This window comes from Amblyomma maculatum, chromosome 8, assembly GCF_055883805.1.
Source record: "Amblyomma maculatum isolate TAMU_Amacu chromosome 8, ASM5588380v1, whole genome shotgun sequence".
Taxonomy (NCBI): Eukaryota; Metazoa; Arthropoda; class Arachnida; order Ixodida; family Ixodidae; genus Amblyomma; species Amblyomma maculatum.
This window is the reverse complement of record NC_139351.1, coordinates 94,987,348-95,002,347: the sequence shown is the minus strand read 5'-3', so window position 1 is coordinate 95,002,347 and position 15,000 is coordinate 94,987,348. Positions and strand designations below refer to the sequence as shown.

The window sequence follows — 15,000 nt, the reverse complement described above, 5'->3', positions numbered from 1 at the left end:
CAAGTTTCTACCATGCGGAACATTTCCAAGCGACGTTACGTTCGACAGGGGTGGTACTGATGAGGGTGCGGAAAAGGCGCCAACGCCATTTCGTAGACAGCTGCCCAAGATGGAATACGGCGGCTGACAATCGCTTTCGGTGTTAAAGATCCCCAGGTGGTCGAAATTACTCCGTAGCCCTCCACTACGGCCCCCCTTTCTCTCTATCCACTTTCACTCCCACCTTCATCCCTTCCCTTACGGCGCGGTTCAGGTGTCCACAGAGCAAGTGTGACAGATACTGCGCCTTTCCCTTCCTGTGAACCAACCAACCAACCATTCTCCACAGACAACGGCTGGAGGTGGAATTTCGGCCAACGCTACAAACCTGGCGTAACAGCACTTAGTGAGCCAAAAACATCGTGCTATAAATGTATCTTAATCTCCGAATGCCCGCTTTAGACAGCAATAACATGCGGCAAGTTAATTTCGGTGCTAATTGCATGAATCCTTCTTACCGGCACTCCTGGTTGAAGTTGCAATTGGAAGCATATGCGTCTGTCGTGCAGTCAATCCTTTTTGCCTCTAGTTGACCTATAAGGCATTGGGGAAAGCAAATGCAACATTTAGACTTTACTTAAAAAGTGATATACGAGAGATAGTGAAAGAGATAGATAGAAATGGCACATTGTATCAACGGCTCTTTTAGCCGCTAAGTTGGCTGAGGGCTTGCAGCACGCGGACGAAATGGTCTTGCAGCTGGTCCGAGGCAAACCAGGCACAACCGGCCCAAAGCTTGTGTGAGAATGTTTTGGGAGTGGGTGAAGATAATATATGTCGATGCACCTAGAGTACAGCTCGCAGTATTGGTCTAAATGAAGGTACGATCCAGAGGCGGTCAGTGATGAGTAACTTGCGCCGTACGTTGTCCCTCGTGTCTGATGGTACTTGGTAGGCAGCGTTACCTGGTAGGCAGAAATTTGGATTTTGGAGGAAGGTAATTGTCACAGAGGGGAGTATTATGAGATTTATTGCGGCTTACTTGTCGGGTCTGGCTAAACAACATCGCTGTTTTCCGACCTCTGTGTTTTTTAAGGAGTTCAACAAGCAACAAGAAGCTTGTGCCATTGGGCCGGTAGATATAGGTTTGGACGGGGAGTTGAAAGGCGGCTTTATACAAAGTGACGGATGCAGCTTGAATTCGAGACTTTTACCGTTGATAATTTGGAATATATGCAAGGGTACAGAGAATTTTGATTACTGCCAGTGGATGGATTAGCAGCCGTGTCTGGTCCTCACACAGACCAGCATGCTTTCTCATGATTCCCCTTCATCTGAAATGCACAAATGCTGGCAGATGCATTATGCTTATCGGATTCTTCGTGTAAATGATTGCCCGGCTTGAATACGCACTCGGCGTATGTCTTTTCCCTGCGTGTGTTCGTGAATTGATTGGTTCTTTTCTCGTTGATATTTGCGACGTGTCCGAAGTTCGGATTTATCCGGAGCTGATATTAGACTCCTCGAGGTAAAGTAGGTTTTCAACGTGTTTATGCCGACTTTTAAGGCTCGTTCAACCTCCCCGGGTGCACTTGTGCGCTATGGCGAGCTCGCCCACATAGAACGCGTGATGTAAGTTGGTATAGTAGCCAGTTGTTTGGCCAAGGGTGTAAGTTCTATATTTAGTGTACTATGGATATCTATTATTTATTTATTTATTTATTTATTTATTTATTTATTTATTTATTTATTTATTTATTTATTTATTTATTTATTTATTTATTTATTTATTTATTTATTTTATTTATTTATTTATTTATTTATTTATTTATTTATTTATTTATTTATTTATTTATTTATTTATTTATTTATTTATTTATAATACCTCAAAGTGGCTCTCGTGATAAGAATAAAGAACTAGGTTGTGTCTTGTAGGCGAAGTCGTGAAAGACGAAATATTAGTACAGGCGGGGGCCACAATTTGTGGAATTTATAATTTGAAGGAGGCGGTCATGTGTAATATTATCGAATGTTTTTCGTAAGCCGACTGTGACGCCAGCGTGAACTTGGGCCGTGGTAAGGGAATTTGGGTCGCTAAGGTTGTGATGGCGCAATTATCTAATGCAGTGGCTAGCGAAGCTGTGATGTTCAAAGTACTCCGAAAAACTTTTTTTTTTTCAAAAACGCACTGGTCTCACGTGATTAACCACTTTCTGTGTCCTTTCACATGTTTTACTTTCTTTACAAACACGCGACTTGGAATAGAATTTGTTTCCGTATTTGCAGTCATATGTTAACGAATAATGTTAAGTATAGGCATGCGAAATGAGTATGTGTCGCAAAGCAGAAAAAAAAATTGATTGTTCAATTCACGACTTTATTTATTTTTCAGAACAAAGAATATTGCATTTGAAAATATGTATGCGCAGCTTGAGAGCGGAACAAACTTCTATGAATTGTCGCATTGTAAATATTCGAGTCTAGTATACCAAGCGATATATATATAGAGGCTATGAAAAACTCTGTAGCGAAGGCTCCGGAATAATTTAGACCAGTCGAAGTTTTTGATTGTGCGCTAAACAGACCAGAACACGAGCACTCTATCCTACCTCTAAATGCACCAAACCGCGCCCAGGATCGAACATGTGACCTTGTGATCACCGGCAATATATATAGTAGACACTGATACACTGCGGCAGCGCTCTGTTGAATGCAGGTAACGCATATTGCCGTCAACTAATCAAAGTACGCGTGCGCTTCGCTTCCATATATCAAAGCAGTAATCATACGCAAGCACAACACACACAAACACATGCTCCATATGCCAAGTGTCTCAACCAAAGCGCCAATAAAGTTTAAAAATAAATTTCCAAAGATGTGAAATTACATTTTGCAACATTGGTGTTCCAAAGCGTTCGAAAAGAATTGAATTAGCCGATATATTTTTCCGGGATCGCCTATAAATCGCCCGTCTGGAAGCCGCCTTGTAAACTTTATATCAGCGAAACGAAATTTACGACAAAATTTAAATTTCTACCCCTGTAAAATAGATTTTATCGCTTGTAACCGTTATAGAGGTGGCATTATTATTTGTCAGGTGTATTGCGTGCGCGGCAAATGCAGTAAACCGCAGCCGCTGCAGATATAAATGATGATCCGAAGTCTAGTTTATTCAAACTATATGTTGTTTCCCAAACATTCGCTTTTACCATGCGTAAAATTTAAAAATCCTCTTCGAACCGGCGTTCTGACGCGATGAATGCCTTCGACGTCGAAATTGAGTGTTGGTTTTGTATACCTCAATATCCGTGTTCTCTACTCTCTCTCATGGGCGGGGTGTGGTGGCGAAGGGCATATCCGAACCTTTGCTCCCAGCCTCTGCAGGCAATATCTCCATTTTTCAGAAGGTGAGCTCCTTGTTTGGCGTTCCGGCATAATACAGTGATGCCGACGGCGATACCGGTTGTCTAAAAAAAGGCCATTTACATTGCTACGATAGCATTAAATGGGGCATATGCAGCAGCATTGTACACGTACAATTCGACCCCGCATATATGTTCCCTTATCAGGAGTGCGCTATTAACGACAATGTTTAAATCGTAAAATAAGCGTCCTCACTTCTTCAATATAGTACAGGTCAAAACACTTACACATCTCGTAAGCATGAAATTGTTTTACTCTTACCGCCCATTCTGAGTGATTTCAGTCGAAACGTTTGCCGAAATCGCTTTGATATTCACGATAACTTGTGCAGAACCCTCCTATGTAGAAGGAGCTATCAAAACGCTCATATATACCCACGCTGCTGGGCAACATAAGCCGCACCACTCGATAAGGGGCTGTTAGTCGCATTGATAAGATACGCTCGCCCTTTAAGCACTTCCTGTGAGTGCACGCAAGTGCATAGTGCGGGACAGATAGCACTGACACAGACATCATTACCGCAATCATCGGTTGTCCTGTATCTCACGCTTGCATGGTATGATCATCCAGCTTTTTACGATGGCGAGGCAACAGTTGAGGACACTCAAAAATCAGGTGCGAAATAGCGTCACTCAATTCTGAAACGCAACGCGGGTTTGAAGTAGAAACAGAAGCCAAATACGTAGTGGAACCTAGTCGGAAGTACTTTAAATAGTGCGGCTAGCCGAATGTATACCCGGTCCGAGGATGTAATAATCTACTGCTATGAAATATTTTGTGCTGTGTACTACACTCGGTGGCGAGATAGCCCTCTAATAATTGTAATGCTTTGCTTTGCTCTGGACTAGATACTAGATACTTATTCTCAGCCATATGCGCATTATTTTGCGAGATCATTTTACAATCCGCGATTCTTACCGTTCGCAGCGCCAGCTCTTATGGCCAGCAGAACAAGGTTGACCAAGTAGGCACTCCATAATACGTGCTTCCTTCGCATGGTATCCAAGTATGCGAGAGGGAAGAGATAATCCTCCCTGTCACACGCTCACAACCCTCCAGCAGCGCAGACGCCCTTTGACACTCCAAAAACAGGCACACAAACACACACAGACTTCGACGTTGTGGGCGAAACCTTGCGAAGTTAACGCTTGCGCAGCTTCTTACCATTAGAAAAGTGCGCTAGCCCTTCCCCCCCCCCCCCCCCTCCGCACCCACTTCCGGCGACAGCGCGATCCGCAGTTTGCACGGATGTTGCTTGCGAAGCGAGGAACCGATAGGCAATTGTGGGCCGAAGACATCCCGGAAGCATCCGGTCAAAGTCTGTCTGTCTGCACGCGTTCGTTCGGTCCCCGTCGCGAAAAGAACGTTCCTGCCACGCCCACAAGAAGAGCAACACGACGCGCAAAGGGAGGATCCCGGGACTATCGGCTCTTACTAACGCTATTCACGTACACCAGCAGTATAGTCTACACCAATTTCTACAGTACAGAGAGTTGCAAGAGCACCGTCGTCCGAGAAGAGAATTCAGACACGGGACTTCAACGTGCGTCTGCCCATCTAAATTAGCGTGCATACCGAGAGAGTTGTTAAATTCCACATGACTTCTTCGTATATTTCTGTAAAAACTGACAATCATAACCACCATCATCGCACATTTTTCGTGTCGGTGTTGTTGACAATTTGGTCTTTGTAATTTTGGGTGTTCCCGCGAAAAGGAGAAAGTAAGTAGTCTCGGTGACCTTCTTTATTATATTGACCTCCCCGTTTTGTGCAACGCGGCAATTCATAAAACTAAAATTTAAAAAAAAATCGAATGACAGAGCGGAGGGCAAGCATGTATTAGAATCATTCAGCCGTAAGGCTGTGCATATGCAAATCTTTGCAGCAGTCACAATATTAATACTTTTCCGCATACTTTTCCGCTGACAAGCCTATTCTTTTTCAGCGGTTTGAGAGCATTATGCGGGTATGTCCGTAACTAAGGAGGCAACGGTAGAGAATTAGGTGTTTGGTGTAACTTCATCCGTGTTTGTCAATTGTTACGAAAAGTATGGCAATAATCAAAGTACTAACACTTTATCATTCAAAGGAAATTAAAAACCGCCTGCGTGCTGTAGACTAGTGGTGAAGTGCGTCCTTTCTCTAACCCACGCAGCATTTGCTTCTAGGACATCTGTGTGTATCCAAGTGCACTTTCAACAATCAGCACCTTATGAACATGATATGACACATTGTCCACGACCTTCCAATACATTGTAGTTGCACCAATTCTAAGAAAACCTGCATCACACGGCTTTGAAGCAAATAGCTTGAGCTTCTTACTTTTGGCGAAGACTGTGCATAAACGCATTCAGATACGCGTCTGGCGGTCATTTCTGCTCCATTGTGTCTGACATCTAGAGCTGTGTGAAACGACATTTCGTTGTCGAATGTCCCGACTGAAAGCATGCCTGCTCAACTGCAGTACAATAAAGACATGCATACATCAAATCACCGTGAGGCATAATGCACATGTGGAACGAGGTGAATGGGGAAGAGGGGGGGGGGGGGAGGGATGTTCGTGAAAAGCATACGAACGTCCCTCGGATATGAGTGCCAAGTCAGCTTGACGTAGGTAATATTTATGAGTGTGGAGGTTGGCCGCATTAGAGCAGATGCTGTCAGAAACGAAAAGAGCGGTACGCCTCTAACAACCTAGACAGGAGGAAAAAAAGACAGAAGCAAGTGCGCGTCTTCCTTCTCCGTGTCATCTAGCGCAGTTCTATACTCTCCGTACATACATACATACATACATACATACATACATACATACATACATACATACATACATACATACATACATACATACATACATACATACATACATACATACATACATACATACATACATACATACATACATACATACATACATACATACATACATACATACATACATACATACATACATACATACATACATACATACATACATACATACATACATACATACATACATACATACATACAGCAAGGCGCCCGTGTGCTGTGCGATGCCAGTGCACATTAAAGAACCCCAGGTGGTCGAAATTTCCGGAGTCCTCCACTACGGCGTCTCTCATAGCCTGAGTTGCTTTGGGACGTTAAACCCCACAAACCAACCAACCAACCAACATACATACATACATACATACATACATACATACATACATACATACATACATACATACATACATACATACATACATACATACATACATACATACATACATACATACATACATACATACATGCATACATGCATACATGCATACATACATACATACATACATACATACATACATACATACATACATACATACATACATACATACATACATACATACATACATACATACATACATACATACATACATACATACATACATACATACATAATGTATGTATGTGATCCAAGCAGATAAAGTCAGCCCTCTTGTCAAGTGCTGTCAATTCACCCTGCGCCAAATCAATTTATGGAGGCATCTTGGTTTGTTTGTTTTTGAAATTCGGTGTTGATCTGTTAATTCATTTGAAAATGTCTGACCAACAAAATATGCGTTAGGCCGCTATGTCCTACCATAATGCATTGATTTTGCAGAGGGTAATGGCTGCCCCTACACACAGCAGAGCAAGTCTGCTAGCAGTTAACACGCTGCAATATGCTGGCCCGTTGCATGAGACCCCAAGATGCAAGACAGGGGAAGGTAGTTGTACCATCACATAACCACAACGGAGCGTAAACATGGACCGTCCTTACGCACTTTAGCCTCACACATGCATCAAGCACAAGCATCGGCGTTACCGCGGTCAGGCTATGGCGATGGGCTCTATAGCGCGGTCTACGATTAAAAACGTCACGCGCATTCTATCTCCATTCTTTAGCCCCTTCCAATTTTGTAACACCAGCTGAAACAGCGCTGCTTGCACGGATGTAGCATGTGCAAGGAGGAACAGATAGGCACTATTCTCGTGAAACAGATCTCGGATGTCCGCCCTAATTCAATATCTTTTTAACACCGCCACATCGACGAGTAGGAGGAGGACGAAACATCTTTATTTATCCGAGAGGGAAGCTCAGACCAGGATCCCGTTGGCCGAGGCTGCAGTAACTGCGCATTGATTGAGCTCCGGTCAGGGGTCCTGCAGGGAGGCCTCCCAGTCTTCTATGCAGGGTGAGTGAGTGGATAAAGGGAAGTAACCTTGCACGCCCATACCATGTGGTAGAGAGTTGCCGGTTCCCCACAATTAGGGCAGTTAGGGGAATAAAGGGATGGCTACCAGGGGTTTAGGAGCGATGGGGAAAGAAAGGTATTAGTTTTGTAGGTGGTGATAAGTAGCTGCTTCTTGCGCAGAGAAGGTGAAAGCGTACGGCGAGAGAGCTTGTAGCGTTCGAGGAGTTCTGTGTATTTAAGGATCGAGGAAGCATACGTGTGATCCGGGAGAGGCAGCCTCATTGCAGGACATCGACTGGTGTCCCGAAGTCCAGATCAAATCGATCATTTGCGGAGGATTAGCGAAGATCCAAAGGCTAGAGGCACCGATGCTCCGCGAATATAGTTACGGTAGGCCATGCGGGAATCTGACATGAAGATGGCTTGTTCATTAGTGGATGCGGCCAGAGTGGCTGCTTCTTCCACAATACTCGGTTCAAGTAAGGTAATAAAGTGATGTGATGTGATGTGAAGTTGAGGAGGGTGCGCACTGGGGCTGTCACGGTAATGGTCATGTGGCTCTTAACAGGGCCAGCAGCGCATAGAGTATTCGGTTAGCTGTCCCATACTTGAGAGAGGTTGGTGGCTCTTGCCTGTCCATGGACTTGGTGATATTCTGCATACATGTGCTTGGGGGGAGGTTTGACGCTAATTGCGTAGCGGATATTCTGTGCCAAACCCCTGCGGTTTTGGGCACTGTGTGGCGATGCAATATTTAGTGTTTGAAGGACGTGCCTTCCAGTGGGCGATGCTGCTAAGCGGATAAATTGTGCCAGGCGATGTGCTTCATGCTGCTCTTCAATGGTGTTATGTGTGCCAAGAGGGAGTAAGCGGTCGGTAGACGTGTGTTATGGAAGCCCCAGAGCTGTCTTGACCGCTTTTCTGGCAAGAGTGTTCAACCAGTTGATTTCTTTTTACAAAGGGGAAGGTATGGCTTGCCGTAGGTAATGCGGGCTAGAATGAATGCGTTGACCAGCTGCACGGCATCTGTCTCGCTCCCGCATTCCGTAGTTTCGGAGTTTTCTTCGTTAAAGTATTCGTATAATCTAATCAGTGGTGTTGATTAAATGATTGAGAGAATGGGAGCGGCTTTTCGGGACAACGAGGTCTAGGACCTTGATCTCCGGCTTTATTTCTGAGTTGGCCATCCAGGGTGATTTTAATGGGAGAGGTGGCAGTGTGATGGAGGGTCGCCGGCGGTCAATGATAAGAAATTCCGATTTCTCAAGGGCACAGGCAAAGCCACAAAAAGACGCATGTGCTCTGACCAGGTCTGTCGCCGCTTGGAGGTTGTCTTGAATTTTGCCTTCATTACCATGGACAGTCCAAATGGTCACATCGTCCGCATAGATGGCGTGTCGAACTCCCCGGAAGCTTTGCATTTATTGGGAAGGTCCTTCATGATGAGGTTGAAGAGTTGTGGGGAACGTATCGCATTTTGAGGTGTGCCCTTGGGACCTGGACTGATGGGCGTAGTAGTACCGTCCATATTAGAATGGCTATTCTATTGGTTATAAAAGCCCATACATGTATAGTTGTACGTACGAGAACCGCAGTTGATGGAGTTCAGGCTGCAAAGATGGCTGCTGTGGGTAACATTATCGAAGGCACAGCGTAAACCTAAAGCCATGATGGCGAGAACTTGATGTCGACTTGGGTGCATGAGAACGTCTGATTGTGGTTGGACTAGGATATCCTGTGTAGAGAGGTGGGCGCGGGAGCCAAACATAAAGGGCGGAAGCATGCCTTTCTCTTCAACGTATCGGGTGAGACAGGTATTAACTCGCTCAGTTTCCCCAAGCATGAAGTAAATGGAATAGGGAAAATAGCAAATAGGAAATAGGGAATAGCAAATAAGACTAGGGTAATAGTGCTCAACTGAGAAGGATTTCTTGGACTTCTGAATAAAGTGAATTTCAGCAGTCTTCCACGAGTGAGGAAGAGTTCTTTGTGGCCAGCAATGGGTGTTGATGTATTCAGTCACAGTATCGAAGGCTGACTCGTCGAGATTAAAACGAAGTTTGCCAGTGATACGGTCTGGCCCGGCGCTGCACCTTTCCGCATAGCAGTCAGAGTTGCGCAGTTCGGCAACGATGATATCAGCATCCGAGTAGGGTACTGCGTACCTATGTAGTCTGGGTAGGAGGTAGAGAGTTTGGTGCAGAGATACTTTGTAGTAACCATGGCGAATTGCGCCTCCCTTGTAACTGCGTCCCCATGAATATTATTTCGTAGTGTGGCTTTCTGGTCGGTATTTCGGTTAGCAGGGTCAATAAGGACGCATAAAATGTTCCAGGTTGGAGACACCGAGTTAGCCCCGGAGTTTAGCGCTTATGGTATGCCAGTTCGACGAGTAAAAATATTGCGGGACGCGAGCGTGAAAAGTCTTCAGTGTTAATCGATTCAATAATTAGGATCCAACTTGGGAGTGTGCCCGGGTTACTATGTGAAGACGGCTTCAAAGTTTAAGGGTGAGTTACGTTGCGTTGTGTTGGGTTTAGTGGCGCATAAGCAGCCAGACAATTATCCAAGTACAAGGTCGGTCATTTAAGCGAAGAGAAACCAATCTGTGCCACTAGTTTGCTATAAAACTCTTCACAAAAGGGTTGTCTAGCCCCCGTAATTACGGTGCGAGTCCATGTCATGCTCAATTGGGTAATTTAGCATAGCGCGCACCAGTAGAATCAAGGAGATTTAAGGGATGAGATTACAAAACGTGGCTACGCCGTCGAAAGAAAGCATATCTGAAAGCAGCTGATGGTCTAAATAATTTGTCTTTGTTAAATCATCTAGCAAAGCACGTTTCTCCGCCTGGGAACCTACAAGCAGAAATATTAGCAATGTGTCTGTCGCTTTGACCAGCATACGTAGGCTATAATCGTGAAATGCTATGGGGCAAAGTATCCTCACCTTCCAGGGCTACTCAGAGATGGCAGTATTCGCACACGTGTATCATATGGACAGATTCCTTGGCTACTGGACATTCCTCCACCTTCCCCCTCTTCTTTACATAGAGCTGCAGCTCGTTTTGCATGTCTAGCTGCTCTTTAGGCTTCACCAGCCGCCACCATCAGCAATTCCTCTTCCGGATGAAACGCGGAATACGTTTCCTTCGCCACTCGATGGTTTATGCAATGCAACTTATAAATAAATTGGTCTACCGGAAAAAAAAATGTGCTGTATCTGTCACTTTTTCTGTGGACACCTTAACCACGCCATAAGCGAAAAGAAGAAGGAAGCTGTGAGTGAAAGCGGAAAGCGATAAAGCGGTGCTTTAGTGGAGGGCTTCGGAGCAATTTCAACCACCTGGGATCATGCACTGACATCGCACAGCATACGGATGCCTCTTCTTTTCGCCTCCACGCTGGCGGTCGGGTTTGAACATGGTTAATCCGGAACAGCAGTCGGACATCTCTTAATCGTTGCGCCACCGCGGCGGGGCATGTCTCTCTTCAAATAGTCCTTTTTTTCCTGCTTGGCAACGTGCTCACCGCCCCTCCTTTCGTTGCCCGTGCGAAGAATGGTTGTCACTCTCCGGTCTTTGTACCGCACAAGAAGTATAAATCCACGCATTTTTTTTTTTAACTGGATTTCGTTGTAATTCTTCTTGTGCCAATGTAAAAAAGTGCCTACCACGTGCCCCCGGGACCATGAAGATCCCGGGCGACAAAGGCTCATGCCACGGCTCGGGATTGGATGTCCAGGTCGTCGACGGCTGTTACTTCATTCACGCGTCAAAGGAGGAATCAGACATGAGTTTTATAGGATGTAAATATGCCCAACAATCCGAAATTAAATTGTACCCACTGTTTTAAAATGCCTCTGCACTGCACCACTTCTACTTCCTCCCTCTTGGTACGTGCTGAGCACGAGAGAATAGGACATCGTGCGATGCAGTAACGAAGAAGAAGCCTACAGCAAAGATGGCCGTCAGCAGGTTCGCAACGTGTGTCGGCTCCGCAGCCAGCATAATGCTAGTACTTCTAGCCTTGACTCCGCGTAAGTTGTACCTTCTTTCCGTGCGATAGGCTTCAGCTCAGTGTGTTGGCTCACCGCTTTGTTTTCACTGGGTTATCTTCTGTCCTTATCGTTTTCCCTGAAGTACTGCAAGCACGGTTCTGCTTTTGTTGAATGCAAGTGGCCAAGCAAAGTAACCCGTAATAACAGCTGAGGCACTTAGAATCAAAGGGAGAAATTTGTCTCGCATGATGTGTTGCCTCGATGGCCGCTCCCCATCGCTTCCTGCTGTGGAGCGAGCCTCCGCTTGACAGGCAGCGCGATGGGGGGCGCTGCGAGCAGTCGGGAAGGACGGCCGTGTGTTACATCGGCTCCGCCGAATTTATGCTCCTTTCCCGGACAAGGATTTCCAAAGCGCTTCAAAAGCAGCAGGACTTGTTCCCGGGCACTTCAGAACAACGAGGAGACCACCGTTTCTCAGGTGGGACCATTTTCAACGAGGATTTCAAGTTCAAGCGGATCGAGCGAGTAGCTAAGCCTAACAGATAGGCCTCGAGTCAGCTGCCCGCCGCGGCTCCGCGGGCAAACTCTGCCGCAAATCATGACAACCTTGACGGGGTACGACCCGGATGGAATGCGTATCGTCACCATTCCGCAGGCGAAAACGCCAGTTTTCGACAAAGTAACAGAAGCCAACATCCAACGCAAGATAGAAGAGTGGGAACGCGCATCAGCCCGTAACAACCGCTCGGCACGGCAGAAAGGACGAACGCCAGATGGCCACTTCACCGCCGCAGCTGATACGCCGCTGCAGGAGACGCCACGCACGCAAGTCAAGCGTTGGAAGCCTCCTCCGCAGCCGCGTCTCGACAAGCAAGATGCAGTCATCATAATCAAACCTAGAGGAACGCTGGATCTCAGCAAATTCAGGGGAAGCAACACTCTCGGAAGCTCCTTGCACATGGCAGCAGGCATTAATAACACATCAGCAGCGCTCAGCGTTTGGCCCATTTGGGAACAAAACATCATCGTCGTCGGCGTACGAGATGCCGAAATAATCAGAAAGATCCTCGCAATTCAAGAACTTAAACTAGGGGACACAGCACACGCAGTGTACTCCTACCTCCGGCCTTCTGACGACACATGTAAAGGAGTAATACAGGTGGACCCTAGGGTTTCCAACGAAGACATCACGGAAGCGCTTCGCTCCCCGGACGCACCAGTGGTGAGCGTGAGAAAACTAGGTTCCTCCAACAAAGCGGCCGTCACTTTCGAAGGAAGAAAGGTCCCTTTTCACGTCTTTTACTACGGAGAGGCGCTTCCTGTGCGCCTGTACAAGAAAACAACACCAGCCTGTTTGCTGTCCGGGAAACTTGGACACCGGGCGGATGTCTGCCCTTGCCCTGCGCAGTCACGATGTCCGCAGTGTGGCCAGGACGACATTCAAGAAGCCCATGACTGCCAACCCAAGTGCACAGTGTGCGAAGGCCCACATCCCATGGGGTCGAATCAATGCAAGTTCAAGTACCGAACATCACAACCAGCCAAATCCAAGACAGGTCAAGACAGTCACCAGTCCAGGGCCAAGTTTCGGGACCGGTCCAGCCGCAGAGGCACATCTAACAGCGGGGACCGACTGACCCAACGGGCCCAGTCCAACAGCAGCAACTCAGGACCACGCGGCTCCCGGTCATCAAGCAAAGGACGTGACACTAGCGACAAGGCGTCGCACCCCACCGGCAGTCGTCCAGCTGAGAAAACAACAGGACCCCATTACAAGGACCAGCGCAACGACGGCAAGGTGAGCTGGGCAGATGTAGCTGCCTCCTCCCCCGAAGCGTTGGCTTACAAACAACTTAAAGCAGAGATCGAGAAACTAAAGTCAGAAAATAGGAAATTAAAAGAGCAATTAGGCGTCGCAGCCAACCCGAAGAACACATTACCTCCATTGACACAACAGGCATGTCCGATGGAGGAGGACAAGGAAGAGGTACACCCTCCGTACCCACAGGAGCTAAATACTAGCACTATCGACAGGCAAACTGCACTAGAGACGCCACAGCAGGCGCCAATGCCGCAGGTACCACAACCGCAGGCAGCAGCACCGCAGGCACCCATGCCGCAATTTATTGAGAACACCGAAACACAGGACCGCATTACCCGCTTGGAAAACACAGTCCAAGATCTCATGGCCAATAAATTACAAATTATGATCGAGACGACAATCAAAAGCATGTTAGAATCAGTCATCAAGCCCATGATGGAAAAACTTGAACCAGTTCTAATCAAGATGCAAGCGCAGGAGATTAGAATTGACCGAAAAATTCAGGAATATTCGGATGTTTCTCACAACAAGGGCACAAAACTACAGGGCAAAATGGGAAATCGTCGCCTAGTCATCCCTGAACTTGATAAAGAACCTGAAGATCCACCACAGGATCCGACACACATTTCTAATCCTCAACATGGCGCCACAACCAAGACCTAAACTCACCATCCTACAATGGAACTGCAGGGGACTAAAGCGCAAGAGGGAAACATTACAACAATACATAGACTCTTATTCTCATGCGCCGCAAATAATAGCCCTGCAAGAAGTAAATATGGAGGCTAAGATCAGAGGATACTCAACACATCAAACAAACCCCTCGACATGTATTTTGGTCCACAAATCATGCACAGCAACCACTGTAGACCTTGACCTACACAGCGACATTGAATATACCTTCATAAAGTTGCTACCACAACACCGTAACAGCAAGGGCACCTATATACTCAATATATATAGTCGCCCCAAACAGCGCCGCGCAGCCTTTGACGCTATCTTTATCAAAGCACTAAGAGAAGCTCACACAGCTCCCCTAGCTATAGTCGGCGACTTTAACGCTTCTAGCCCATTATGGGGATATCCAAAGGAAGACACTAAAGGCAGGAAACTAGCTTCCGCCATCGCTGACATGGCACTCACCTTACTTACTGACCCGCAGCATCCGACTCGAGTCGGTACCAGCATAACTCGGGATACCTCCCCCGACCTGACGCTCGTCCGCAACGCCCGCAACTATGAGTGGCTCAATACGGGAGAGACCTTAGGCAGCGATCACTACATGCTGCAGACCATCTTTGAAAGCAACAAGCACAGCACACCTCGTGGGCAAGCCAGAATGACAGACTGGGAGAAATTCAGGAAGGATACTAAACTAGTTACATCGGAACAAATAACTAGTTACGAAGAGTGGGCGGCATCTATTCTCGACCTTAAAGAAAACCTCACAAAAACCCTTGCCACCACGGAGGACCACCCAGCTGTTGACAACCATCTTCTACACCTTTGGGAAGCTAGGCGTAGTCTCATAAAACGGTGGAAGAAACAAAGGCACAATCGAAAACTCAGAATTCGAATAGCGAA

The 15,000-nt window shown here is 46.5% G+C and overlaps 2 protein-coding genes across 3 annotated transcripts in view; one reads left to right on the top strand and one right to left on the bottom strand.

The window, feature by feature from the left end:
- LOC146181868 (receptor-type tyrosine-protein phosphatase T-like) overlaps window positions 1-4,580 on the bottom strand; it is an 80,742-nt gene extending 76,162 nt beyond the window's left edge. The window contains exons 1-2 of one of the 2 annotated variants that reach the window (XM_084576883.1): window positions 4,321-4,580; window positions 498-573 (exon numbers count right to left, since the gene is read on the bottom strand). In XM_084576883.1, coding sequence (XP_084433009.1) covers window positions 498-573; window positions 4,321-4,399 — 155 coding nt within the window. In that variant the 5' untranslated portion in view covers window positions 4,400-4,580. The remainder of the gene's footprint in view (window positions 1-497; window positions 574-4,320) is intronic. The other variant, XM_084576884.1, reaches the window with a different exon arrangement.
- Window positions 4,581-7,496: 2,916 nt separating this feature from the next.
- Window positions 7,497-15,000, top strand: part of LOC146181867 (uncharacterized) — a 16,956-nt gene continuing 9,452 nt past the window's right edge. Inside the window, exon 1 of the mRNA XM_084575563.1 lies at window positions 7,497-7,595. Coding sequence (XP_084431689.1) covers window positions 7,589-7,595 — 7 coding nt within the window. The 5' untranslated portion in view covers window positions 7,497-7,588. The remainder of the gene's footprint in view (window positions 7,596-15,000) is intronic.